This window comes from Aspergillus glaucus (genome assembly GCF_001890805.1).
Source record: "Aspergillus glaucus CBS 516.65 unplaced genomic scaffold ASPGLscaffold_1, whole genome shotgun sequence".
NCBI classification, from domain to species: Eukaryota; Fungi; Ascomycota; class Eurotiomycetes; order Eurotiales; family Aspergillaceae; genus Aspergillus; species Aspergillus glaucus.
In genome coordinates, this window is record NW_019170453.1 from 466,458 (window position 1) to 492,528 (window position 26,071).

Consider the following 26,071-nt stretch of genomic DNA (forward strand, 5'->3'; position numbering starts at 1 on the left):
AAGTGTAGGTCAGGGGCACAGACAAGAGAGCGCGACGCGACGCGTTGTTATGTAAGCGGTAAAATAAAAAGGGTAACCGAGGATACCAGGGGAGGGGGAAGGGGGAACAAATAAAAAAAACACACTCTCAAGACAGAGAAAAATCGGAGGGGGTGCGAGAATGCTTAAGTACGAGCGCCCGCGTCGCGCTCGTCCGCCCTCTGCCGCTAGCCCCATCAGTCGCGCTATGCCCGATTGTTCTAGTCCAGGCCATTTAGCAGCTTCTTATTGGCTACAGGATGACGCGTTCTACGGGTACACGTTGATGATTGGTCGATATTGGACCCACTGGCGGATACCGGAATCTTTCATGGTCGGGAGCGGTAGTCATCGTTTTTTTTTTAACTGTAAAAAAGTTCTTTCATCTTCGTAGCTTCAGCTGGGTATGGTGTGTAAAAGTAATTGCAAAAAAAAAAAAAAAAAAAAAAAACCATTACATCACATCAAACAGTGCCCCGTGTATCACTGACCAACGGGTGAGAGAGATCAAAATGACATACCCAAAAAAAGACGGATACCAGGCATTCATGTAACAGTGGTGACCCAAATGCACTCCTGACCACCACAACCCCAGGGTTGAGCCCTAAACCCTTCTCCTTGCTTCCGATCGGGTCTAGGGTCGAGCCTGTCACACTGATGCAACCGCCCTTGGACGCTCCACCCGCCAAGGCATAAACCAGAATTTGGTCATGGTGCTGCCGGAAACTCAAAATGTAAACATCACATCAAGCGGTATCCATCCGACTCTCGTTGATAAGGGATGTTAGGTTCCACTAGTATCTCCGTTTGATATTCTCGTCAAGCGGTCTGCATGTACGAAGTACGGTGCATTCTATATCCGATAGGTTGTCTTCAACGAATTCGCTAGTCGCTGCTGTAGAGTAACAGTGGCGTTGGCGGAAATTGGTTGTTCATAGTTCTCCGTAATACTCAGAGGTCTGCAATGTTGTAGACACCTCCGTTTACCTCCTGATACAACTTGCTTCTTAATCAACCAAACAGAGCTGCCGATTCAAGTTGTTTGCAAAGACATCACCGTGTCAGGGACCTTGGAGTATAGACAATGCGCAAAGGTGTCATCTCGAGAGGAAATCGTAGAGCGATACTCCGAGCCCTCGGCTAGAGTTGGAGGATCTGTTAGCATTGGCGCACGCCATGTCCATTGGCATCCCCCACGACCAGCACACTATAGTGACATTTCAATGAGAATAGCCACCGCGTCCAAGTTATCCATACTCCGATGACTGGTTACCAGGACATCAAAATCAACAGCAACAAGACTGCTGCTGACCAGGCAGGGAACAATGCTGACTGCGGAACCATAGGCATATTGGCACTGAAACGTGTTTGTATCGACCACAGTGCACCAACAATCTGATATGAATGCTTTGTTCTAGGAGATGGTTCCCAGTCCAGGCGGAGAGAAGAGACACTGTGATTACCTAAGCAGCAACGGAGCTCCCCAGACCGCTAAACCGTATCGGGATAAGCGTATCTACAGCCTTTTACAGAACTTTTTTTTTTTTTTTTTTTTTTTTTTTCCTCAACATCGACACCGACGACGGTCTGCAGCTTTTACCCCCATAATATTCAGCATTTCTGGTCGAAACAGGGCTAGCGTCGTCTTACCGTCCGGTTTCTATCTTTGCGACTCATTTTATTCCAAGTTTGTCGCCTGTTTTCCCGGATTTCGTACAGAGAAAGATGGGCAAGAAAGCCTCTCGGGCGCCGGCCTTGAAGACATCTTCGGCCGCGACGCCAGCGGTTGCCAGTCAAACATACACGGGGAATAAGTCTTCGATTTTGCGAGCTGCTTTTGCGCCATCGGAGTACCAATTGGCCCTTTTTGCGTCCGTTATCCAGGGTCTCGACGCTCAACACCTCCGCATCCATGACACAAACACGGGACGATTGCAGTGCGAACATGTGCTAGCTCCGAAGGAAACAATCACGTCGCTGGACTGGGGCTACTATCCGGGCCGCCAGCAAAAGGACCAGCAGTCGAAGAAGAAGAGGAAGCGCCCTTCCGACGTCAATGGAGCCGGTGGAGATCTGGGCGATGTGGTTGTTGCGTTTAGTACAAGTTCCTCCGATGTTCGTATGTACTCGCCTGCTGAGGACAAGATTGTGGGATCGCTTGCGAATGGGCACGAGAAGGGTGTTAAGGAATTCAAGTTTACTGCGGGACGGTCGAGCCAGGAAGGCTGGAGTATCGGAGGTGACAACAAGCTCGTGCAGTGGGACCTGCGCACCGGTCAAGTTCAAAGGTAGGCATGACATGGTCACTTCTTGAAAACAACCGTCACCTAATAATTTGATTTAGAACAATCAACCTCCCAACCACGTCGACATTTACCTCTCTTTGCCGCCCATTCCCTTCGAATCCTCCCGTCATCTGCGCCTCTCAGACACCGTACATCATCAATGTCGAAAACGACGAAGCTCCGATTGCATTCCCTGCCATGCGTAATACGATCCAGACAATCATCTCTTCTTCGACGGACTCGTCTGCAGGGCTCTTCCTCGCCTCCGACAACGATCGTTACATAAACGTCTTCGACTCCAAGACCCAAAAGCTCGTTCTTAACCTCGTTGCAGACAAAGAGGTCTCTTCGTTATCGCTGTACGCCGGTTCGGACAAGCAAGCGTCTTCTTTGGAAAACCAGGTTCTCGCAGCTGTGACGGAGGACGGCACAATTGAGCTTTTCACGAAGCCTTTCGTTCAGGCTCAAGGATCGAAAGAAACTACTAGTCTCAAGGCCAAGGGAAAACAGATGACTCGGAGAGCCGACGCTTCGATCCAAATCACTCGCTCAGAAAACTCGGATGCGCTTGTCTCTGTGGTGGCTGCGTCCATCCAGGGATCGGATGTGGTGGTTGCTTATGCCGAAGGCGGTGTTATTCCAGTGTTTGAACGAATCAGGTGGCAAAACGGAGAGACTGACGAGCTCTCATTTACTGGTACGAAGAAGGTGCCGAAGACCAAGTCCAGCAACTCCGTACTCGCTTCGGTATCTACAAACAAGGCGAAGAACGCAGGTGAAAGTCAGGTCGATGAGTCTCGGGCCGTTGTTGAGCAAGGAAATATCGCCGGTGATGATGATGTTGAAATGCAAGACACCAAGCAGGGTGATGCGTCGGAGTCCGACAGTGGGGAGGAAAACTCGGACGAGGAACAAGAACCCAAGAAGTCGGACGAAAAGGAGGACACCCCGAAGAAGAAGAAGAAGGAGACCGACAACGACGTCGAGATGCAGAACGCATCTGGCTCAGACGAGGAAGATGGAGAAGGGGAGGAAGAGGAGACAGGCGAGCCGTCGTTCGGTGAGCTTATGCGGGCAAACGCATCGGAAGAAGTCGACGTCGAGGCCGAACTCGACGACGAAGTTGGAATGGGCGCTCTGGTACCCGGTAAACCTAACGCGGCCGTCCAACAAATTCCCACTGGCGTCTCCCTCTCCACCGTCCTCACTCAGGCCCTCAAGACCAACGACAGCGGCATGCTCGAGTCTTGCTTCCATACCGGCGACCTCTCCATCATCCGGACTACCATCCAGCGTCTCGACTCCTCGCTGGCAGCTACCCTTCTTCAAAAACTCGCCGAACGCCTTTCTTCGCGCCCTGGCCGGTATGGCCACCTTCTCGTGTGGGTGCAGTGGACATGCGTGGCACACGGAGGTGCTCTTGCCGGTAAGCCCGAGCTCCTGAAGCGCATGACCACGCTGTTCAAGGTGATGGACCAGCGCTCCTCGAGTCTGTCCTCGTTGCTCCTGCTCAAGGGCAAGCTCGACATGCTCGATGCACAGCTGAGCCTGAGACAATCCATCCGCAGCAACGCAGAGGGCATGGACAGCGAGGATGAGGACAACGTCATCTACGTTGAGGGACAAGAAGACGAGGAAGATGAGGACAGCGATGCCGAAGCCAAGAACGCGGCGACGCCCCGCACCAAGTCGATACGCGACCAAGCCATGGACGAGGACGAGTCGATGATCAACGGTGTGCAATCCGGCTTTGATGACTCGGAGAACGATGAGGAGGAGGGAAGCGAGGAGGAAGAGGACGAGGACGAGAACATTCTCGACGTCGAGGCAGAGGAATCCGCCGGCTCTTCGGACGCTGAAGAGTCACTCGAAGAAGATGAAGGCGATGAAGACGACAGTGCTGAGAGCGAAGGCTCGATTGCTGACTTTGTTGCTGACTCGGAAGATGATGGGGAGTCTGATGTTGAAACGCCCGCGCAACCCCCGCCGTCCAAAAAGGCCAAGGTGCAGGGTAGTGCCAAGGGGAAGAATAAGGGGGGAAGGAAGTAAAGGATTCCTTTTTAGAGCATGAATGAATATATAACTTATGTATCTACCAAGCAACCTACTACCTACCTACCTATACCCTGTTTTTCTCTTTTCATATATGTAATGCTTTGTTTGGTTAGTTTACAGGGAGAAAGAGGGAGGGTTTTATTTCATTAAAAGTGACGTCTATTTCTTTTCTTTGTGTCTATCATTGTTTCTTATTCAGCCGTGCATCCCAGTTTAACTGTACAGAATACAAAGCTGCGCCTGCCTCACTGAACAGGCAAACATTTTGCCAATACACCCCTGAGCTTACATATACTAGGCCTTAGTCTGATCAACGGGGAAGGAGGGCAGAGCCTCAACCTCATGTCACTTAGATATGGCGCGAGGATCCATTGGCTGCGCCTCGGGGGCCGTGAGGCTCAAATTACAGCCCAGGCGATCTTGGAAGGCTGTGACGGCCGATTCTCGCCAACATATAAAGCCCGCTTTACGCTCAGCAATCTCGTACCACCTAATTCTTCATCATCAATCATGGACTTGATGCATCTCCCCCCCGAACTGCTCTGTCAGATCATCGACCTTGCCGTGCCTGAACATTATTTTGATGGCCTCTATAGGCGTAGTGCAGTCAATCTACGTCTCGTTAATCGTAAGTACTTCCAGTGTTTCGAAAGTGCAGACCATACTAATGCATCAGCCAGGCTTCTTTGACAGTCAAGTTCTCTGGGTATACGCAGCACGGAATTTCTCCAATCAATGCTGGATGGCGAGTATTAGAAACCACGATGAAGCTATGTTGGCTTTTACTACAAGATATCTTCTTCAACGGCCACATCCAGCACCAGACCCGAGAGGAAATTTCGCATGCCTAGTCAACTACATTGTTGATGAGCCGGTGAAATATGACGCTGGCGACTCTGCAAGCAGCGAAAAGCTACGATACGAGTATATGCATGCTCTCTGCAAATGGAGCACTCCGACATTCTTACAGTTGCGGCATTACCTTGCCCTCCCGCCCTCTGGAGATAAGCAAGACGCTGTCTTCCTTGCGGCGGTTTATTTGAATAAGCGGAATCTTATTCAGGACATGCTTCAGGATTCTCGAATAAACCTCAAGACAATGAAGCATGGATATTTCGATACACCCTTACATGCAGTCACCAAAGGCAGACACTATGACCTCGTCTATGAGCTTCTGCAGCATGGAGCTGATGTCAATCAAGGTAGTATCTTGAAATGGGCCATCTCTGATAACCATGAGGATATTTCCTACCTGCTAATACAACCACAATATGGTATCAACACATCAGATAATGAGTTCGAGTGGTCAATAATATTTTCAATACAGCAGAACTATCACGACTTGGTCTGGACACTTCTAGATCGACTGACTGCTCCCATATCAGGATTCCGGTATTTGCTTTCCGAAGGTCTCTGTGCGGCTTGTCGACTGGGCATGATGGATATCGTGAACCGATTACTTGACAACGGAGGCGACCCAAATGTGACTCGAGCCCATGAAGGAGCATCTTTCCATGTACCGCCTCTTGCCCAGGCTGCGTGGACTGGCCAGGAAGAAGTCATGCGTCTTTTACTTGAGCGTGGAGCAGATGTCAATGTCCATGGGAGCAAAAGCATATTCGCAGCAGCATGGGGAGGCCAAAAAAATGCCGCAAAGATACTTATCAATGCTGGACTTTCGAAAACACAGATCGATGGACATGGATTGCTCACTCGGGCCATGTACAGCATGAAGCCGGAGGCAGCGGTATTCCTGCGCTTTTTTCAAGAGAGCGGATTGATTGATGTCCACCACCTTGACAAGGACCCAGTCAAGGCAGAGAAAAACCTTGTTGAAGTGGTGGTATATGCTGCCGCAATGGGTCATGTGGAATGCCTACGAATCTTGCGTGAGTATGGGGTCGATCTAGATGATGGCCCACTGTACTCACGGTGTGGATGCCCACCGCTGATTATCGCCGCAAAGGCGTGGAGCCAGGACAAAGTGGTGGAATATCTGCTGAGCATCGGAGTCAAGGATGTAGATCCGCTTGACACCTGCATAGCAGATGATTTCAGGAGTGGCGAGTTTCCTGCTGAGCCTAAACCGTTATCGATATGCTCCATGCCGTATAAAGCTTGATCCTTTATTCACCATCTCCCTAGAGTCTGCCATCTCAATTGGATAAGAAAGTACTCGGTGGTAAGATGGCAACATCCCTTCCTTGCGTCTGGACATGAGCTAACAGGCTACTGTTTATAGAAAGAAAGGGCTTGCAGCCTTCGGTTATTGACGTCGAACCCCGTGGCCTCAAGAAATGGCTTCGCTATTCATGGAGACTCGAAAAGGTGTTAATAGCGACTGGACATACCAACAAAAGCAGGACAAGGCGTCGTCAAATTACAAGTAATGCCGGGGAAGATTTGACGGGACCCGCGACTCATAACCCCATTGAAACCCATCTACAACGAGACCTCCTCCCCCTTACACGCACCGTCATGCAAAACCTGATGCCCGGGCACCTTCTTCTTCTTCAACGGCACTTGCATCGCAACCGTAACCTCATCCGACGGATACTTGGTAATGTGCCCATCACCACTAACACTAACCGTATCCAGCGCTAGAATCGCGCCCTCCTTACCACCCCGAATCCAGGCTTCTTTATCAGAGTGCGGAAGGGTGATGTGCGCGAGGCCAGAGAGGAAAACCACCCATCTAAATCCATCGTTAACCACGAACATCACGACAGAAGGTTGAGAAAGGGGATGGGAAAGGGGACGTACTGCATAGCAGGAGCATTATGCCTCCCACCATCAAACTTCGCAGGAAGGACAGAGAACGATGCATTTCCGCTCACAGGGCCCAGATTGAGTACCTCGGAGCCTGCGGTGCCGGCTTGGGAGGACTCGGTGAAACCGGGTTCGATGGCCCAGCATTCCAGGGTGGATTTGTTGTTGCGCGCGCCGATGACGGTCACGTTGAGGGTGTTGAAGTCTGGTGCTGTTGCGGTTGCAGCTATGGCTGCGGTGCTTGTGAGGAGGGTTGTGAGGAGCTTGAATGAGACCATTTTGTGGGTGTATTTGAATGTGTGGTGGTTGTAAAAGTAGTAGGAGAGTCGAAGGTGAAGGAGAAGGTGAAAGGGTCTACGGAGTATTTATCCAGCTGAGCTATGCACTAAATCACTAGTATGGCACCCGGTATTATTGCTGAGGGAATCCCGGTCGGATATCCGAGCCGTACTGTTCTGCAAAGCTTCCTTTGATCAGCGCCAGCTGGGCGATCGACATTCCTTAGCATGAACCACGGTTCGCCACCACAAAGCATAACACACAATCTATTCTGCAAAAGAATATTTCAATTGAATTGTAAAAATGATATGTTGGGTATCTTGAAGAATATCTATCAATAATCGACCAATGTCTCTGTACATGCACCGGGAAGAATATTAGGAAAAGGAGAGGAAAACAAAACATATATCGGACCATCCAATCAGCGAATAACCTGGTTTCCAAGCGTTTCAACACCCTCAAATTCCTCCAGAAGCGGACTCCCTCCAAGAGGGCTAGAACCATCCGTCGTCTTGCCGGTTCCACCCCATACCTCATGGAATTTAACCGTCCTATCAGTAGATGCGACGATAATGCAGCCCTCCTCCAATGTGCGTGAACACCACAACCCTCCCTCCTTGGCCTTCGGTTCTACCGGTGTTCTGAGACGTGGACAAAGCACAGTCGACCCATCTCGGTTCATCACGTTCGGAGTACTTGGTCTCGAAGTGTCGAGCGAGCACCTCTCTCGTTCCTCCGGTGCTAAGTAACGTGGGCATCCGGGGTAACGAATCGCATAGAGGGCCCGTCCGCATTCAACAAATTCATTGTTCGTCACGCCGTCCCAACTAGTCCCACCAGGACCCCATGGTATTGCAGCAATTTGCTCACAACTGGGCCATGCAAAGACAGCAATCCGAATTGGATGCTCGGGTCGTGCAAAGCCAAAGGTCGCAACAATCTCTCGGTGGGTATTGCTCCAGATTAGACTGGTCACTTGAGAGTGGACATCGATCGTGGCCAAACAGGACCCAGACGGCGTGTGAAAGAAACGGATTGTTCGATCATTCGTACCACCTCCCGTCGCGACAAGAGACGGTTGCCAGGGAGCAAATGCGATGGCCTTTACTGCTGCAGAATGGAACAATCGATGTTTGTGTCTGTTGAGTGGCACAAAAGCCATTTGATCTCCAGAGATCACTTTACTGGTATAATTAAGAACGGGTGACGCCAAGGGACTGAATCGAGATTGAATCCAAGAGGGGATTAAATGACTGATGAGGCGCCGTCCGCTGAATGTATGTTGCACAGTGGTCTGCGAACTGTAGCAAGATAGAGCGCTCTGGCATCGCGTCGTACCAGACTGCTGGGAATGGCAGGAAGACCGTGATTCACATCGGACTTCCTGAGGTTCCTGCGACGGGATAATCTCGCGGAGGTCAAAGAGCAAGCAGGAGTTGTCATTTCCACCACTCGCAAGATAAATGTCGTCGGGAGACCAGGCAAGACCACAGATCGACTGAGTGTGGGCAGATATTTTAGCAAGCAAGGTCAGGGCTCCGTTCCAGTAGTGTCTGTCCCGTACGCTATTATCCGGCCATTCCACCGAGTAGTACCAGACATTACCGCATTCGTCACCAACAACAAGATCCTCGACGTCCACCTCGAAGTCAAATTTCTGAGAATATCTGCGCGAATGGGTCGGTTTGAATGATACACACGTAATTGAGTCCGGTTGATCGATTTCAAACCGCACGTTGGTAGTATCGAATGGACTCCACAAGGTCAATGTGCGTTCTCGTCTGCCAACAGCCAAGATGCTTTTCTCACCATCTTCGGAGGAAAAGGACAGAGACGTCACATAATTTGAGGGGTGTTGTTCCTGGAGTGGTGGATGCAGCAGTCTCAAAGCTTCGTTCCAGAGAAAGACGCGATGACCAAGGCCGACTGCTAGGTATCCTGTGGTGGCTGAATATGCCAAGAGTGAGCAATAAAAATCATCGCGAAGATGAGGAGCATCCAATATCCGGAAAGGCTGAGACGGTACGGCTTTCTCATTGTGATCTCTGGTTGCTGCCTTTGATCCTATGGAATTCGATAGCGGTTAGTTACGCTGCAACATGGATAATAAAGCAAGGTACCATGTTTCTTTCTCCGCCTACCCAAGCATGAATGCAAATGTATAGCAAAATACAATCACATGCTTCCCTCCCAGGTGGGCCATTTCACTAAGTTTGTGCTCTTCACGTAGATACCATTGTTTAGGACATTGGGCAGAAGCGGAATATTCAAACTTACCCTGGTATCCATCTGTTCTTATCCAAGCACCATCTTTCCAAACAGAAGGAGAAAATCGGTCGTGGCCAGGGGAGGATGGGCTTGATTTGGACTCGGATGGCGGGCTCAAGTTGCATGTGTTGAGCAGCCGAGATGCAGGGTCGATTTCAAGTGCAACGGCTAGACGGGACTCGTGTCTCTCAGGCGCCTCGGATGATGTAGGCCGCGAGAAGAACTCGGCAATATGCATAGGAGCGGTCGTCCCACTGCTAAGGAGGCCACCATTGCCATCAGGTACTGCCACAGACGGCTGGTTACCCTGCGCTGCTGATCTGCCCCCAACGTTCCAAACAGCCCCAAAGCTGACTTGTCTACCAGCACCCCTAGCCCTCTGCATATTGATTGAACCCGCGATGGCCGAGTCATTAACCAGATGGGGACTGTAGTGAGGGCTGCGTACGTGCTGAGGGCCTCGTCTCGGGCTTGTGGATCTTACTCTGCGAGCGGGTCGAAATGGATCTACCTTTTTCGAGCGTCGTCGTAGAAGTTTTTCGTCTGGCGATAGTTCGCGAGGATTCTTAGACACTCGAAACGATGTTGAAGGAGGGTTTGCGAATTCTCGTTGAGGAATGAACCGGTCCGGAGACACTGGGCTTCTCGACTGCCTCACAGGGCGTGCATTTGGATAACGTCTCGTCTTGCGGCGACCTCTGTCTTCAGGAATATTTGCATCGTGCAGCACGTGCTCTATTGACGGTAGATTGCTAGGGATGCGGCCCGTTTGGCGTCTGCTGTTTTTGCTCAGCGGCGTTTCAAAGACGTTCCTAGTATCCATAGGTGCCATCCAAAACGGTCGATACGGGTACACGCTGCCATCTAGAGGAGGAGAGAGCCCTGTCTCGGATATCGGGGTTGCAGGTCCGGATTCATCTTCGCTTGAGCTATCCCATATAAGCTCGGGAGGAGTTGAAGGACTGACTGGGGTATCGAAAGCAAGACCTTCCCAAGAATAACCTCTCGAGTGTGTTTCTTCCGCAAAGGAAGGCATTGGAGTTTGCTGTGGATAGACGGGATGAGCAAGATAGTACTATGTAGTAACAGCCGGCAAAAGCGCTGTGAGCCCTGGACAACTGAAAAAGAGCGTTAACTGGGCCAATCGGCAGCACTCCGGGCCATAAAAAGAATGCTATAAAGTTGCGAGCGTAAAGAGAATAGAAGAGCCCCCCCCTGCAGACTCTCAGAAAGACCGGAGATGGAAAAGAAAAGGAAGATGACCTAAATAGGAAAGCGTTGTAGATAAAGACACGTGACCGCGGGGGAGGCAGTCACGTTCCCCGTCCCGGCAACTCTTTCATACCACGAAAGGGCCAGAGAAAAACCAGTGTTGTTTTCCTAAAGAATATACAGGATATCAGGTCACGATGGCTAGTGTAAGGACTCACTTATCCTTATTGCGTTTCCCGACTAATGATGATTGCGGCAGCATGGTGTCCCCCGCCAACGTTCCGTAGAAGAGCGGCCCCAAGAAGTCCGTCAGCAAGAGATTCGCAAGATCGAGAAATATCAGGAGTTGGACCGGTCAGTCCATGATAAGGTAACTAGATTTGTATTTATGTGATCTTACAGAGTCACTGATTGATAGTGACCAGATTGATCAGCACCAATATACACCGGAAACCCTCCAGAACATCTCCGAATTGCTGAGCAGCAACCCTGAGTATTATAGCGTGTGGAACTATCGACGGCAAGTTCTGCGACATGAATTCTCGCAAGCAGCATCGTCCGACTCAGAAGATGCAGGCGTTGACCGGACAGCGAATCTCATTAAGAGCGATTTGCTGTTTCTGATTCCCCTCCTTCGCAGTTTTCCCAAGTGTTATTGGATCTGGAACTATCGCTTATGGCTACTTGATGAAGCCAAGCGTCTTCTCCCTCTCCCACTCGCGCGGAGGTTATGGCAAGAAGAATTGGCGCTTGTTGGTAAGATGCTGAGCTTAGACAGCAGAAACTTTCACGGTTGGGGGTATAGGCACTTCGTAGTCGAAACACTGGAGACACTGCCATCAGGGGGAACGACAAGGAAGACTATGGCGCCAGAGGAATTCGAATACGCAAAGAAGATGATAGGCACCAATCTCTCCAATTTTTCGGCTTGGCACTATCGGACGAAACTGATCCAACGGCTTCTGGATGAGAACTCTGCTAATGATCAGGAGCGGAAAAAGATGCTCAATGATGGTTTGTTAATCGTTTCCGGAAAGAAGTCTTTCTATATGCTAATGTCACGGCGACAGAGTTGGACCTAATCCACCGCGCTCTATGTGACCCGTACGACCAGTCTCTTTGGTTCTACCACCAGAACATAATGTGTACTTTTGATCCGTCGCTAGCGGGATCGACGATGGCGCCCAATCTAAGCACCTCGGAGCGATTAGAATATGTCCAGCGGGAGATCGACGAAATCCAAGAGCTGTCAGACGGAGCGGAGGACTGTAAATACATCTACCAGGGGTTGATTGATTGTACTCTACTGATGTGCAAGATCCAAGGGACGCTGCCCAATGGAGAGCAAAAGAAGAATATCTTGAGCTGGCTCTCGGAACTAAAAAAGCTGGATCCACTACGGCAAGGACGATGGCTGGATTTCGAAAGGTCGCTAGAGAAAGAGACCAGCAAAGACATTTGATGCAGGGCCCCGCCTCTCAATCAATTATCACAAGGATTGGAATGCAGGACGGTCGCACATAGGCGCCGTTCTCCTGTACATATCCTGCGGGCTCCGTGCATATGGGAATTTCTCTCGAGGACGCGTTAAGTGGCGGGAGGCAACTGTAATAGGGATCCCTGGACATGGGAGATTATTATATGAATCAATTAATTCTTCCTTGGTGCTATTTTAACAAGAGAGAAGCCTCCTCAAATCTTTTTGTCGGCATCCCCTATACACACCGATAAGTGTAGACCGTAAAATACTAAGCTTGTCCCTGAACCGCCGTTGAGTGGGCGGTGGGCCCGTTACGACCAATCAACATCCACCATACCCCGTTTCTGCCGTCCTCCATGGCCCGCCATAAAGCAAAACGACAACCGCCGGCCATAAACAACAACCACCACAATAAACCCGATCCCTTCAATCGATTCGAGTCATCTGGATTGTTGTTTTGTGTGCAGCCGAGGTATAGAATTGTTTGATATTTGCATCCCTTGTTGCGACCGGTGGCATTTTCTCAGTTATTTTCTTCCTCCCTCCTGCCCCTGCGGAGTTGCTGCTTCCGCCGGGTTTCTTCCTTCGTTCTCCGGGGTCTCTTCCCCTGGTCTTCCTTCCCATGGATGACTGTTACGATACGTAGACATTATTCGGTCTTTGGAATTGAGCTCCTCACACTTTCTTTTGTCGTTGTCTGATTGGGATTCCGCTGCTCCAGCTGGTCGGGTTCAGCATGTCTTCGTCTAGACGCAACAGCAGGGAATATGAAGGGGTAAGCGCTAAGCGAGAATTACTGGGAAACAGAAAAGCTTATAACATTCATCCATCAGGAATCCTACGATGACGCTTCGGAATCACGTCACCCTCAAAATGAACTCACGGTTACCATCCCTCAATCGAATTCGACACGTTCCTTGACAGATAGCCCTCCGAGTGGAACGGGAGCAACACCGCAATTCAGCGAAGCCCCTTCTTTCCCGCCGGCTCCCCATCAGAACGAGGTTGAGGATAAAACAAGCGACGAAAAGATGGATGAGACTGGTTCGGAAAATGCGGTATCAGATTCGGAGGAAACTCCCCGGAAGAAAAAGTCCCAGAAATCCCCCTTGTTGACCGCTCATCGCCTATCTACCACATCCCTCGACGATGTGAACTTGACCGGGAACAAAGAGGACGAGGCCGTGGTTGACGGAATGAGTCATGAGCCCAACGCGAACCCTCCGCCCGAGCAGTCGACGGACTCTCCAGTCCAGGGCTCACGTCTTCAGGGCTTGTCTGGAACTCTCCCATCCGTCCCATGGGCACCTCCTCCAGTCAATAAGAACCCTCCTCCTGCTGCTGCTGCTGCCGCCGCTGCGCCGCCGCCGCCTCCGACTAGAAAATTAACCAGCCCATTCGCATGGCTTTCGCGAAGCTCGACGTCAAAAGAAACCAAGTCTCCCCCGCAGTCTACGGATGGCAGCCGCAGGAACACCGCTGCCTCGGTGTCTACGGTCAACAGCAATCCGGAACTGGCCGGCCGATTCGGAGAATGGGATGATGCGCGTGGTTCAAAACCTAGGAGCAACAGCCTGAAAGACCAATTCAGATTGCTGAGATTGCGAGAGGAAGCCGCTGCCGTTTCGGAGAATGGAGAGGCGACCGGCACCTCGGGGCAATCTGACGGCCCTCCCAGCATCCCAGAACAAAGCGAAAATGACGCCGTCACTTCACCACCGTCAGCGACTACTACATCTCCGCCAAATGTGCCGCCCACAGTCAACCCCAACCTCGCTCCAGGAACAGTCTCGGGATACTCTACCTCCGCTAGTGATGCGTCTGTCCCAGTCGACTGGGAGTTATGGCAACAGTTGGTGAACCATGGACCACAGGCTTTAAGTAGCTCTGAGGCGCTGAACGCTGCTATCAAGCGTGGTATCCCGCAGACCATCCGCGGGGTAATTTGGCAAGTTCTGGCTGACAGCAAGAATCCTGAACTCGAGGAAGTCTACCGAGATCTTGTCGCCCGGGGCACTGATAAAGAAAAGGAGCGTCATCGGAATTCTAACGGTCAGGTCAACGGCGAAAAGGAATCTCTGTTCTCGTCACGTTCTTCTGTTCGATCAGACAACTCCGCCTCTGGTACTCATTCCAATAACGGATCATCGCCCAGTCCCACCCAAGACCCCGATGCTGAGAAGCACGCCAAGGAGCAAGCAGTCATCGACGCTGCGAAGAAGAAGAAAGCAAAGGATGATGCTCTTGCGCTCCAGAAACTAGAGAAGACTATTCGAAGAGACTTGGGTGCGCGTACCAGTTATTCCCGGTACTTTGTCTCTCAAGGGAATCAGGAAGGGTTGTTTGGTCTTTGTAAGGCGTATGCCCTATATGACGAGCAGGTTGGATACGCTCAAGGGATGAACTTTATTGCCATGCCATTGTTATTCAATGTAAGTTTTAGTAAAGTCATCTTGAGCATTTGAAGAAAGCTGATTGAGTACCACAGATGGACGAAGTTGATGCATTTTCGCTACTCGTCAAACTTATGAACAAGTACGGATTACGAGAGATGTTTGTTCATGACATGCCAGGCCTACACCGCAGCCTTTTCCTGTACGAGCGTCTGCTAGAGGATGTGGAGCCGGCTGTTTACTGTCACCTACGCAGGCGTGGTGTCCCCCCCCAGCTCTACGCGACGCAATGGTTTTTGACTCTTTTTGCTTATCGATTCCCATTGCAACTGGTTTTGCGAATTTATGACCTTATTTTTGAAGAAGGGCTTGAAACCACGATCCTGAAGTTTGGTGTGGCAATCATGCGTCGGAATGCCCAAGGTCTTCTTGAACAGAAGGACATGAGCTCCTTGTCGCTCTTCTTGAAAGAACGAGTGTTCGATGCGTACATTGACAAGCAACCGTCAGCATCTTCGATATTGGAATCTGGTTTCTTTGGAAGTTCCGGTGCTGCCGACAAAGAGGTTTATCGCGCAGATATCCTTGTCCAGGATGCCTGCGATGTGCCACTCACGCCCGAAATGATCAAAGAATACACGGCCGAATGGGAAGAAAAGGTTCAAACCGAAAAGGAGCGTGAAGCGGAGCTCGAAGGACTGAAACACACTGTCTCTATCCAGAGCACTCGAATCCGAGTGCTCGAAGAACAGGCTGAGACGTCTGACAAGGAACATGTGCAACTAGCGTCGGAGCTTGTTCATGTCAAGGTAGAGAACGAGGAGCTGAGCGACTTGACCGATGCCTTGAAGATGCAAGTTGGCGAGCTCAAGGTTGTGCTTGACAAGCAGCCGACTGAGGTTGAGGAGAAGCTTCAGACTGAGATGGACCGCATTATGAAACGTAACCTCGAGGTCCAAAATGAGAACCGATCCATGGTGGAACAAATGGCAGAGATGGAGAAAGAACTCGTGGAGGCGAAGATGAAATATGCCGAGGTAAGTCAAAAGCGTCTCAAGCAATGATGATCCGACCTAATGCGTTGTTCTCTAGATCCATGAGAACCATGAAAGCCTGAAGCAGAAGTGGAGTGACCTCCGCAAAGCCCTCGGTTAATGGGCTAGCTAGGCTGCTCGTCCTTCCCTTCCCCCACCCAATTTGTCTCCCCTCCGTTACGACTTCCGTCCCTTCCTATGTACATCTAAACCCTGACGACCTGCTATCAACATATTTCTTGGAGCTCACCATTATGGGAGGGTACTATCAGCCTCACTCAATGTTTCGCTTCCTCTTGGTCCCAAAGTCGTCTATTTCACTTATGACAGCTTATGCATGTGCTGGTATCATGTATTGTGTATCTCTTTTCGCCTCCCTTTTATTTTTTGGATGACCTACAGGGAGTTTATTGTCATGTCTGTCATGTTTTCTGCAAGCACTGTTGTCAATGTTTTGTAATGGGATGTTATTTAGTTACCTGGACGAGCGAAACGAGCACACCTGCGGTATGCAAATGTACATCATGAAATGAAATAGAGAATTGTTATATCACATTCACAAATAAATCCGATATTTACAGAACGCTCTCATAATAAGTCATAAGGAAATCCTCCCTCACAGGCCCAGCAACAGCCTTGAGTGCCTTGTGCGCCTCACACTCCGAATCGTAGTACTTCATATCATCCAACGAGGTGAATGTCGTCTTAACCGAAAGATTGAATCCCTTATTCCGGGGATCGGGGAAGGACTTGCCAACGGCTGTGCTGAGGATGTAAGGCTTGCCATCCTGCATTTTGTTAGAATCGTTGATTTTCAACAGTAAACGTAAAAGTAAGATGCGGAGGGAGGGGTACCTTGACGGCGGTCTTTGCGAGGGTCTTATATTGTTCGAGGACGCGGTTTAGGTCTTCATCGTTGGGGATTTTAAAGAGGGTGATTCGTTCGATGGGGGCCATTTTGGATTGTTTCTGGATATTTTCTTAAAATTGAAAGAGATGGATATAATGGATGATTATTGTGGTCTGTAATCTGTAACTGCGGGGGAGCTCTTATATGTACTTTATAGACTTGATTCCGACGGATGTCGGATGTTCGTCCGGCGGTTTTGTGTCGGAAGTCACGACGCAACAAGTCGATTATAAATGCAAGGGTAAAGAATTAGAGTATTGATAGTGGGAATTGTCATTTATTTGTTTATTCACACGGGTATCTTATTTCGTTCTTCCCTCGTATTCCAGCAGGCGTCAATTGGAGGTGTATCGGAGTGCGGAATAATTGCTCACGGATGCGCAAAATTCCGCGCGGGTATTTCTTTTGTCGCGGAATGTTGTGAGGTGGGCATGATAAGCATGATGAGCACGTCATGACAATGGTAGGAGATAATATGCCCCTAGATAAAACATCCGTGCAATACAATATCACCCAGCTGCATGGTGCTGGCATTGGTTGCTGCAGAGTGTCGTTCGTGATAGTCGAAGGGTCTCTAGCTGGAACTGATGAATTCTGGGAATGGAGCATCAGGTGGGAGCACATGTTGAAGAAACTTGGGGCGGTTTGAGCTGTCGTCTGTGTTTTGTAAAGGGCGCCGTTCTCCTGATTTCATAACCTCGCTGGCCGTAGATTTCGTCGCCGGTGATCATCCTTTCTGCTCCAAGCGTACCCCAGGGACACATGTGTGATGATAGCCAGTGTCTTTTGAAGCCTGGCCCACGGAGTAATTGCTCCTATATCCGCCATTGTGTGCGCGAAACCCTTCCAACGAACACCCCCATCCTCAACCCAAAGTAGAGCGAACACGCGACTCAACTATTATTCACCGGCTCCGGACGACTCTTAAAGATCATCTTGAACTTCACAATCTCCCGAATCTCCAACTCATCCGTCTCACCCCTTCGCTGCACAATCGCAATCGGCTGCGGTAGCTTCTTCACCTCCCCCGTCATCCTTTGATACCTACCAACGTACAGATAGACCCGTTTAATCCAGCTGGTATCGTCTTTGCTTGTAGTTTGCGGGGAGTAATCTGGAAACATCAATTTGCCGAGGGTGGTTTCGTAGGTGATTCCTGTAGCGGTAGGAGCGGTATCATTGTCGGTTAGGTCTTGGTTCTGGGCTTCTTGGTCGTCTGGTTGCTGTCCCTCTGTCGATGGGAGGTTGATTGTGCCTTGGAGTTCGAGGAGGGCGAGGCCGGAGGGTGTCTGGAGGGTGTTTGGGAGGGGGTTGTCGTAAGGTTTAGAGGGAGAGATTGCGCGTGGGTGGAGGGGGATGGATGGCATTTTAGTTCGATGATCAGTTCTTGATAGACTAATAGAAGAGTAAGTCCAGACGTGGACAGCTTCTCCTGGTGCTGAGAGTCAGTTGCGACGTGGAATATGGGGAAGACGGAAAAAAGAAACGCGTCGCATCGCGTCGGCCGGCGATAAGGATTGATAAGATCTCGGTTGCTGCTAGTATGGAGTATAGAAACGTTTCTGTCTCTACTTCTTATAGACATCTATTCTTTTTGCTCTACGATGAAATGTCTTGCTTTAGATTGAATTCGCACTTTGAATTGGCCGTACAGATCCTCCGTCCTCTTTTGTTGGCGATGCCAGAGACAAACGAGACCTCTTGGCCATCAAACAACCAAGTATAACCATGGGGGGGGGTTCTCCTTTGGCATCTGGCGACTTAGGAAGAGAGCTTTCATTGAGAAGTAGATAAAAGATAGCCTTGTCCTGGTAGAATGACCAGCGCTCAACACTCAGCGGTGAATGAAAACCATGAAAAACAACCAAATCCTCATCATTCACTGCCCTTAGCAGTCTGGCATCTTCCTCCAGCCCCTCCTTTTCACAGCCATTCATCTCTCCTCCGTATCTGAACTCTCCCATCATCTTGTATATAGTGACCTGATAACAATTTCGACCCTATACGTGCCAATTTCCGTCGCATTCTCTGAATCGTTGGTATACACGGAAAGGTTTCGATAAACAAATTCGCAGCCACCAGGGATTCGAAGACAAGCTGACCACATGGCACCAGGCGTCAGCAGACCACGATCCGCTAGAAGAAGACCAAAACATCCGTCAAAAATGTCCCACACGACCTCCAAGATGTGGCGTTCAGACCAATCCAAAGAATACGAAGCATTCGCACGAGCTCGCTGCAACTATACCCACATCGCGCCGCTCTCACCAGTTGTTCCCCGTACCTGGCCCGAATGGATCAAGCACCGTCTGTTGATCCAAGAAGAAACGCAATCTCAAGAGCTGCGACGTTTGGCAATCAAGGCGCTGGTGGGCAGGATCCAGGAAACTATCGAGCAATACCAGCCTCCGTTCGCGGATAAGACGTTCGAAGACCATCTTTCATCGGTGCTGGCCCGGGAGTCCATTTGGCTTCCTTCATACACTGCTCCTCCGGATAGAGAACAGGCTCCGTGGCCAACTTATGACGAGATGAAGCACGAAGGAAACCAGAAGGGCAAGTCGGGGTATTGCGGTTTTCTGCCCTTGCCTCGTACCCCGGGAGAATCCACATCCACTTGGAAACAGCGTTCTCCTATTGTGCCTTTCCAATTTGACGAAGTTGGCCATCTCAATGCGGAGAAGGAAGAGGGCAGTCCTGAGCATGAGACCGATGAGAACATGCTTCTTCTCGTTGGCAGCTTCTTGCTGAAGGAACTAAATTGTTGAATAGCTCGGTGGCAGAAAGAGAGGGAAAACAGAGAAGAAAAAGGGTTCTGGCGGGAGCGTGTTATGTTGCTGGCAACTGATATCTCTCATGTTAGGAAGGGTTTTGCTTCTGAATATTGCCTCAATTGTTTAAAAAGGAGAAAACAGAAAGGTCGTTTCTTGTCACCAAAAACATCTTCGTGTCCATCGTAGTTCATCATCGCGCCGCGCGATAACAAGCATCTTCCAGATTGGCAAGGCCCTGCATTGCCTGGTCCACGACATCGCCTGCACTGCCAGGGCCTTGCATTTTGCCGTATCTCAGGTCACTCAGATCACCCACAGTCGTGGTAAGTTCGGAAATAATCGCAGCTGCATCCTGATCAATCCTAGATATGTAATGCTCAATGTTCGTACAAGCCAATTCCATTTCCGACAAGAGACTCGACATGGAATGATATTCCTCAGAGGAAAATGCGACATCTGTCTTCTGTCCGAACAGCTGAACGTCCATATCCATTTCTCGTTGATCATGGTCATCCATGTCCACGATGCCGGACTTCATGATGGCCTTTCGAAGTTCCTCTTTTTGCTTCTCGCCATCCTTGGTTTCTTGGTCAATGTTCCCGTTTACTACGTTCAGATCCTGGTCTCGGATCTCCTGCAGTTCTCGATAAAGAGTTTTGACATGCGGGTGAGAGCGCAGCCTTTTAGGGAACAGTTCCGTAAACTGCTGCAATGAGATGACCGTCGGTAAAGGACCGGGAGACAGAAGGAAACTGCTCAGGATGTATGCTTCTGAAGGAGCCATGGTTGGATATATTCTGTTCTCGACGCGCCAGATAGAGATGACAGAATGTATATTATGCAACAATCAGATGTCCTTTGCTTTTTCTTCAAATTAAGTAGATCGATAGACGCGTCTGGGGCAAGATCCCGAACGGACTGATGGGGATAGACGTGCTCAAGTGTATGAACAAAACTATCTCAGAGGGACAAAGATCAATTGATTAACACCAGAGCAAACTGAAATGCTGGTCTTATTATTGTGTTGGGGAAGAAGCAATGAAAACATGACTGGAATAGGAGACGACGCGTCTTTTTCTGCCCTCCGAAAGTAGAAAATCTCGTTCCACCGCCATCACCACTTCTTTCCTCTTTTTCGGCTTCATCGCTACGACTTCGGCGCTGATTCTAGAAGTATTGTCGGAATAAATACTTACATTGTCTGGTTTCGTCTGCTTCTGCTATTCAAGTTCATTACAACATCTGCTATCATCGACTTCCATTGCTCCGTGTCTCTTCCGGTATCAAGGGCGTATCCGTCTGATAACAGAGCACGTCGAGTTAGAGAATAACCAGTCGTTCTCTTTCTGCTTGTTTGATTCATTTAAGCGCCTTTATCTTAATATTATTTGCCTGTTGTGATACTCTACTGGCGATTACCGTCTTCTTGCCGTGGTGAGCAGCTGGACACACCGGCATCCCCTGCTTTCCAACTTCAGCGTTTGATCTCGCAAACTGTTGCCACCCGGCTTTATCATCAAATCAGCATCAAAGCTGCTGAAAAAGCAAGAACCTCTTGTTGATTACATATAGAGTATCTCTTTCTTCAATCAGAATGGCTCCAGCCAACCAACTGGTTTACCACAAAGACGAGAAAGTTCTGTGTTTTCATCACGAGATACTGTACGAAGCCAAGATCCTCGATATCAGGCATACCGCTCAAGAGGACAAGAAGAGCCCACTGGAGTACGCAGTGCACTATAAGGGCTGGAAGAGCACGTAAGTATTATGATCCTTGCAAGTTCTCCTTATGCCAGGCTGTTCTTTATCTCCCTATGTTTGATATTCTCTTTTGAGCTTTGTTTGCGTGGATTCGCACTTGAGCTACTTCATTGGCACTATTTCTTCCTCTCTTTCCCCTCAAGCAAGAATTTGCCGTCGTGGCGGTGCGCATGGATTATAGCTAATCGGGTTTGCAAGTAGATGGGATGACTGGGTACCCCAAGATCGTCTCCGGAAATTCACAGACGAGAATAGGGAATTAGCCACGACTCTTCGTCGTGAAGCGGAGTCGGCCTTTCGTCAAAGAAACGCAAAGCCCACCCCTTCTTCTAAGAGACGTGGAGGTTCCGACCGCAGCTCCGCCCGGGGCAGCGAAGAACGGCAGATGTCTGTCCCTGCCCGCGGGACCAAGAGGGGGCGGGACAATGAGATTGAAAAAGTGTGTATTATCTTTCGACCCTCTATTGCGATTTTTGTAGGGACAGCGGGTCTGTCCGCGGTGCGCGAAGAATGTATCTTGATACTGACACCGAATCAGGAGGATAGTTTCTATAGTCGGCCCTCAGTGAGGATTGTCATGCCAGATAACCTTAAGTCTCTCCTTGTGGATGACTGGGAAAATGTGACCAAGAATCAGCAGGTGGTTGCATTGCCAGCCAAGGCCTCAGTCAACCAGATCCTTGACGATTACTTCAATGAAGAGAAGCCGAAACGGGCTACCTCGGCTGATTTGGACGTTCTTGAGGAAGTCATCACGGGCATCAGGGAGTACTTTGATAAATCCCTCGACAAGATCCTGCTCTACAGATTCGAGCGTGAACAGTACCGTTCTCTCCGCAGCAAGTGGGAGAATGGGTCGGGCAACTTCGCTGATAAGGGTCCTCTGGATATTTACGGTGCAGAGCATTTGACCCGGCTTTTTGGTGAGCTTCTTCATTTGTTCCATTCGGGATGTTGTGCTGACTGTGACCAGCTACGATGCCAGAACTCCTGGCACAAACGAACATGGACCTCCAGTCCACCAACAGATTACGGGAAGAGCTCTCCAAGCTCACAATCTGGCTGAGCAAGAGTTCAGACAAGTATTTCGCAACCAAGTATATGACCGCGAGCAACGAGTACATTGAAAAGACACGAGGCGTTCCCAATCCGAACCCGGGGACGGCAACGTCGCGTTTGCTCTGAGGTGGTTCCTTTTTTATTATTGGAGTTGTGCGATGGGAGTTTTACTTGTGGAGGAGGTTCCGGTTCTTTTTTGACATTCTGTATGATTTGTGTTGGTTCTAATAGTATTGTTGTATGCTTCTGCAACAGTTTAATGGTGTTCACACATACAACTTGTTTTTGTAACATTAGATCTAGTTTTCTGGGGAAATGCATCCATTTCTTATTTTATTCACGTTCTAAATGATAGAGAAATAAACGTCGATACCTAATCCACCAACCTGGGCCATTAGGTGCAATACCACTCACAGTAATCGAACCAGAGACGAAAGAAATAAAACCTACGCAACCAACACCCTAGCATCCTCAACTGCACACCTCGCCGACCTCTTCAACTCCGCCTTCCAATCCGCCTCCCGCCACCTCGTCCACGCACTCAACCCCTCTGGCGGCTGAATACTCAACGTATCATACCCCTGCGAAATAATCCGATGAACCTCTCTCGGACTCAAATTCTTCTTCCGAGACGCCGGGATCGGTGCCGCAGACTCGCCCTCCCCTTCCGCAAGTGCGGACTTCTCCTTATCCTCGTGGAAGAGTAGTGTGTAGAAATGCGTAGACACAGCGATCAGGGTATCAATAGCGCCGACGTGGATGTCTTTATCGGCTGATTTCTTGTTGCTTGGTTTGAGGGCGTAGACATCTCGGAATTTAGAGATGATGGGGCCCGTCTCGACAAGTTTGTAGAAGAGGTCGTCGTAGGAGGCTGGGTCGGGAAGGAAGGTGTCGCCTGCGGAGACGCAGAAGGCGACTAGGTCCACGAGGGAGGTGCTTAGGGTGGTGATGTGGGGGTTTGTGGTGAGGTCGGAGGAGTAGGTGGTTAGGAAGCGCATTAGGGAGAGGAGGGTGCGCCAGAGTTCGGACCAGTGGTAGGTTAGGCGGATTTTGCTCATGGAGAGGTAGGTTAGGAGGCGGAGGAGGATTGCGATTGTGTGGCTGTTCTTATTAGCTTCAGATTCATCAATGGTATATAAGTAGAGGTGGTAATACCTGTACAGATTTGCATCGAGGCGTCGTCGGAGGTTGTGAGAGATGGCGTCGATCATCACGTCGAAGATGACCGTAGCAAGGACTCGATCGCCAGCGACCAATGGGAGATATGGTTGTCTATGGCGACACAGGCGAACAGTTCTCTTCGTGTCCTCACTGCAGAGGAGCTTGCATAGAGTAGAATCCTCAGTGAGAATGCGAAGGGTAAAGAGGTTGAGCTCTGCATAGTGTGACACCCTCGCGGACCGATACGCATGCTGCAACAAGTACGAAGTCACAGACAGGAAGGTTGCAAATGGTGACTCCTCGTTGCTGTTTTCCGGTGCAGCGCTGATGAGATGAACGCCAAAGAGTTTGTTGGCGTTGGTAAAGTCATAAGTTGACAGGAAAATCGCTGCTTGTTGCGCTGGTCTGGTATCGTTAGCTTGGGAACAAGACGAAGGTTGTTACTTTCTTACAGGTGCGCGAACAAGTCTTTGGCTTCTTCTGTAGTTGGAGGATTCGTCTTATCCTTTGTACCGGGCTTCAGAGCTCCCAGACCAAAGTACATCAGAGAGCTGATCAAGGACCAGCCTTCAGGAGCGTCGTCTTGGACAGCCACATAGCCGTTTCGCAGGGCAGCGCATGAAGTGCCGACCCCCTTGACAATTTTTTGGATGCTCGACTCGTTGACAAAGTCGTCGAGTCGCAGCTGATATGGATTTTGGAATTCGAATTTGTTGTAGTTCGCCAGCAACCCAAGAAGGATAAACGGCTCAAACACTTGAATCGGGGTATCAGAATCATGAACAAACTGTTTTGGTCAGTACTAGACCTATATAGGTAAAAATAGAGGTAATCTAACCTTCATAAGTGAAGGAAATAGGTCCCGGTGGGCAAAGTACGATACGAGGCTCGTTTTGTATGCCCCGCTGACCATTGCAATGGCAGCTCGAATGGCTTTTGCCCGAACATCGACTAGATGACCGGTTAGGTAGAGTGCTAGTAGTAGAAAGCATCCAACTCAAATACTTACTGCTGCTCCCTTTGCGAATGATGCCATCCAACATAGATACAAAGTCCGAGATGACATGATCGACCTCATCGAGCCCCGCAAGCACGGTGATGACATCCGAACTGGGATTGGTATACTTCTTCTTCAGAACGCAGGCTAGAAAGACCATCAAGGTCTAGTCAAGAGTTTTAGAAGACGAAGAGCGCAAGCTGGACAGTCAATCACGACTTACCTCTAATGCAAAGGCATCGGCGGGACTGACTCCAGAGGCAGCCTCCCGGATGGCACGAGAGAAAAGTTGTTGGGTCTGCGCCTGTTTGGATATTAGTGAGACTGGTCCATACGGTTGGATCATAGGAGGTCAAGTACCTGTAAGTCAAGAGTGTCATCAGGGCTAAGCTGATCCAAGATCCAATGAAGTTGGGCTCGATCCGGCGCCAGCAAGAAAAATTCCCTCCAAAAACCTTCGGATGGTTCTGCAAATTCTTGCGTCTTCGGATTAGTTAGTATTTGAATATGTCATTGTTGGTTGTGTTGCTATCTAAACTTACTCGGAAGAGATTCTCGTATAGTTGCACGATCTTGGGCTTGAAGATGTCGGGTCTAGATTGCTGGGTTAAGGGGGAGGCCTCCATTTTGGGCGAACATGGGGTCGCTTTGCTACAGAGTCTTAGACAGCGACAGGAACAATCTCCTCCTCATTAGGATACCAGGAACACCTTAGGATTCTTCCGCTGAGATTGGATGATTGCTGTTCTCTTCTTTCGGGTTGGGTTCTTTTTTTGGAACTGCCACAGTTGGCGCCTTAGGTAATGAAATGCCGTTTCAGCCACACACTAGCCACGGCACGTGCAGTACTACAAGGTGACACTACATCGTTACTTGTACTCCCTACAGTAGTAATCTGTAGGCGCTGTCCCAGTGGTACAAGTGAGGATGGACACATTAGCATACATTGACCAGAATGTCATGGGTTATTCTAGACACATGCAGGTTTGATAAATGTACTCCGGAGTACTCATACATAGTGAAGAAACGCCGTAGGATAAAACAACGTTAATGCTAACAGCAGTGGGATCTTCATATCTGTCAGTCTGGATTAGTCTCTGGTAACCATATGCGAACCCAAAGAAGATCCGTAACTCGTAAGGACAATGCCGCATAAAGTGTATTCCGCAGTTATGCACACGTGACTGCGGTGGGAATAACCGGACAGAATCCCGTAGAAGCGCTGCATTGGATGATTGTCAGCCATGCCAGTCCTGCATGCGATCTGCTTCCCACTGACAGGCTGTTATTCCGGTATTCTTGTATTGGATTCAATAACATAAAAGACCAGCATTAATTGGTCATCTTTGAATAATTGCATTCCTGCAAGGGTGGCGCCACGGACCTGTGTAGAAACACCTCGGCTCTGATTGGCTGATCCCCCATCCGTTCTCCCGCCTTACAAACATTTTACCGGACGTCGACTCAAACGTCTGTCCGGCTCCATCTCCTAACAACAACTCTTCTTACTCACTACATGAACCCTTCCACGACGTTCATATGAAGATAAATAATTGATTTTGACAATTGAAAGACACTGTTTATTACTATTTCACTGCTTCTATATATTTTCCCTC

The 26,071-nt window shown here is 49.6% G+C and overlaps 12 protein-coding genes across 12 annotated transcripts; 6 read left to right on the plus strand and 6 right to left on the minus strand.

Moving 5' to 3' along the window:
• The first annotated feature begins 1,556 nt into the window (after positions 1–1,556).
• ASPGLDRAFT_161217 (Utp12 domain-containing protein) lies at positions 1,557–4,631 on the plus strand. Its single transcript, XM_022542472.1, has 2 exons — positions 1,557–2,306; positions 2,363–4,631. The coding sequence occupies exons 1-2, from the start codon at positions 1,744–1,746 to the stop codon at positions 4,350–4,352; spliced, it is 2,553 nt and encodes an 850-aa protein (XP_022405791.1). The 5' UTR covers positions 1,557–1,743; the 3' UTR covers positions 4,353–4,631.
• Positions 4,632–4,644: 13 nt separating this feature from the next.
• On the plus strand, positions 4,645–5,875 carry ASPGLDRAFT_203243 (uncharacterized protein). Its single transcript, XM_022543055.1, has 3 exons — positions 4,645–4,986; positions 5,039–5,632; positions 5,689–5,875. The coding sequence occupies exons 1-3, from the start codon at positions 4,701–4,703 to the stop codon at positions 5,820–5,822; spliced, it is 1,014 nt and encodes a 337-aa protein (XP_022405792.1). The 5' UTR covers positions 4,645–4,700; the 3' UTR covers positions 5,823–5,875.
• ASPGLDRAFT_204034 (uncharacterized protein) lies at positions 5,801–6,822 on the plus strand. The gene is made up of 3 exons (XM_022543056.1): positions 5,801–5,822; positions 5,872–6,540; positions 6,601–6,822. The coding sequence occupies exon 2, from the start codon at positions 5,920–5,922 to the stop codon at positions 6,478–6,480; it is 561 nt and encodes a 186-aa protein (XP_022405793.1). The 5' UTR covers positions 5,801–5,822; positions 5,872–5,919; the 3' UTR covers positions 6,481–6,540; positions 6,601–6,822.
• Positions 6,801–7,669, minus strand: ASPGLDRAFT_161220 (uncharacterized protein; the record flags this gene model as incomplete). The annotated part of the gene is made up of 2 exons (XM_022542473.1): positions 7,122–7,669; positions 6,801–7,053 (listed from the first exon to the last, which is right to left on the minus strand). The coding sequence occupies exons 1-2, from the start codon at positions 7,403–7,405 to the stop codon at positions 6,801–6,803; spliced, it is 537 nt and encodes a 178-aa protein (XP_022405794.1). The 5' UTR covers positions 7,406–7,669.
• A 49-nt stretch (positions 7,670–7,718) lies between these two features.
• ASPGLDRAFT_41074 (WD40 repeat domain-containing protein) lies at positions 7,719–10,890 on the minus strand. Its single transcript, XM_022545331.1, has 2 exons — positions 9,684–10,890; positions 7,719–9,470 (listed from the first exon to the last, which is right to left on the minus strand). Exons 1-2 carry the CDS (start codon positions 10,708–10,710, stop codon positions 7,828–7,830), a joined length of 2,670 nt encoding a protein of 889 aa, XP_022405795.1. The 5' UTR covers positions 10,711–10,890; the 3' UTR covers positions 7,719–7,827.
• Positions 10,891–11,024: 134 nt separating this feature from the next.
• ASPGLDRAFT_161227 (Rab geranylgeranyltransferase BET4) lies at positions 11,025–12,554 on the plus strand. Its single transcript, XM_022542474.1, has 4 exons — positions 11,025–11,092; positions 11,146–11,256; positions 11,312–11,900; positions 11,957–12,554. Exons 1-4 carry the CDS (start codon positions 11,084–11,086, stop codon positions 12,346–12,348), a joined length of 1,101 nt encoding a protein of 366 aa, XP_022405796.1. The 5' UTR covers positions 11,025–11,083; the 3' UTR covers positions 12,349–12,554.
• Positions 12,555–13,102: 548 nt separating this feature from the next.
• ASPGLDRAFT_115127 (putative GTPase activating protein (Gyp5)) lies at positions 13,103–15,914 on the plus strand (the record flags this gene model as incomplete). The annotated part of the gene is made up of 4 exons (XM_022539661.1): positions 13,103–13,141; positions 13,200–14,798; positions 14,855–15,796; positions 15,852–15,914. 4 exons carry the CDS (start codon positions 13,103–13,105, stop codon positions 15,912–15,914), a joined length of 2,643 nt encoding a protein of 880 aa, XP_022405797.1.
• A 454-nt stretch (positions 15,915–16,368) lies between these two features.
• ASPGLDRAFT_115897 (Dabb family protein) lies at positions 16,369–16,750 on the minus strand (the record flags this gene model as incomplete). The annotated part of the gene is made up of 2 exons (XM_022539722.1): positions 16,369–16,581; positions 16,649–16,750. The coding sequence occupies 2 exons, from the start codon at positions 16,748–16,750 to the stop codon at positions 16,369–16,371; spliced, it is 315 nt and encodes a 104-aa protein (XP_022405798.1).
• A 529-nt stretch (positions 16,751–17,279) lies between these two features.
• ASPGLDRAFT_161233 (uncharacterized protein) lies at positions 17,280–20,452 on the minus strand. Its single transcript, XM_022542475.1, has 2 exons — positions 19,688–20,452; positions 17,280–18,129 (listed from the first exon to the last, which is right to left on the minus strand). Exons 1-2 carry the CDS (start codon positions 20,259–20,261, stop codon positions 17,597–17,599), a joined length of 1,107 nt encoding a protein of 368 aa, XP_022405799.1. The 5' UTR covers positions 20,262–20,452; the 3' UTR covers positions 17,280–17,596.
• Positions 20,453–20,607: 155 nt separating this feature from the next.
• ASPGLDRAFT_41081 (uncharacterized protein) lies at positions 20,608–22,618 on the plus strand. Its single transcript, XM_022545332.1, has 4 exons — positions 20,608–21,235; positions 21,437–21,677; positions 21,777–22,161; positions 22,212–22,618. Exons 1-4 carry the CDS (start codon positions 21,072–21,074, stop codon positions 22,421–22,423), a joined length of 1,002 nt encoding a protein of 333 aa, XP_022405800.1. The 5' UTR covers positions 20,608–21,071; the 3' UTR covers positions 22,424–22,618.
• A 125-nt stretch (positions 22,619–22,743) lies between these two features.
• On the minus strand, positions 22,744–25,081 carry ASPGLDRAFT_62714 (ARMH3 family protein; the record flags this gene model as incomplete). The annotated part of the gene is made up of 8 exons (XM_022548566.1): positions 22,744–23,398; positions 23,453–23,863; positions 23,911–24,245; positions 24,297–24,409; positions 24,468–24,621; positions 24,679–24,759; positions 24,816–24,938; positions 24,998–25,081. The coding sequence occupies 8 exons, from the start codon at positions 25,079–25,081 to the stop codon at positions 22,744–22,746; spliced, it is 1,956 nt and encodes a 651-aa protein (XP_022405801.1).
• Positions 25,082–25,385: 304 nt separating this feature from the next.
• On the minus strand, positions 25,386–25,749 carry ASPGLDRAFT_41083 (uncharacterized protein). Its single transcript, XM_022545333.1, has 2 exons — positions 25,590–25,749; positions 25,386–25,532 (listed from the first exon to the last, which is right to left on the minus strand). The coding sequence occupies exons 1-2, from the start codon at positions 25,699–25,701 to the stop codon at positions 25,465–25,467; spliced, it is 180 nt and encodes a 59-aa protein (XP_022405802.1). The 5' UTR covers positions 25,702–25,749; the 3' UTR covers positions 25,386–25,464.
• Positions 25,750–26,071: the final 322 nt, after the last annotated feature.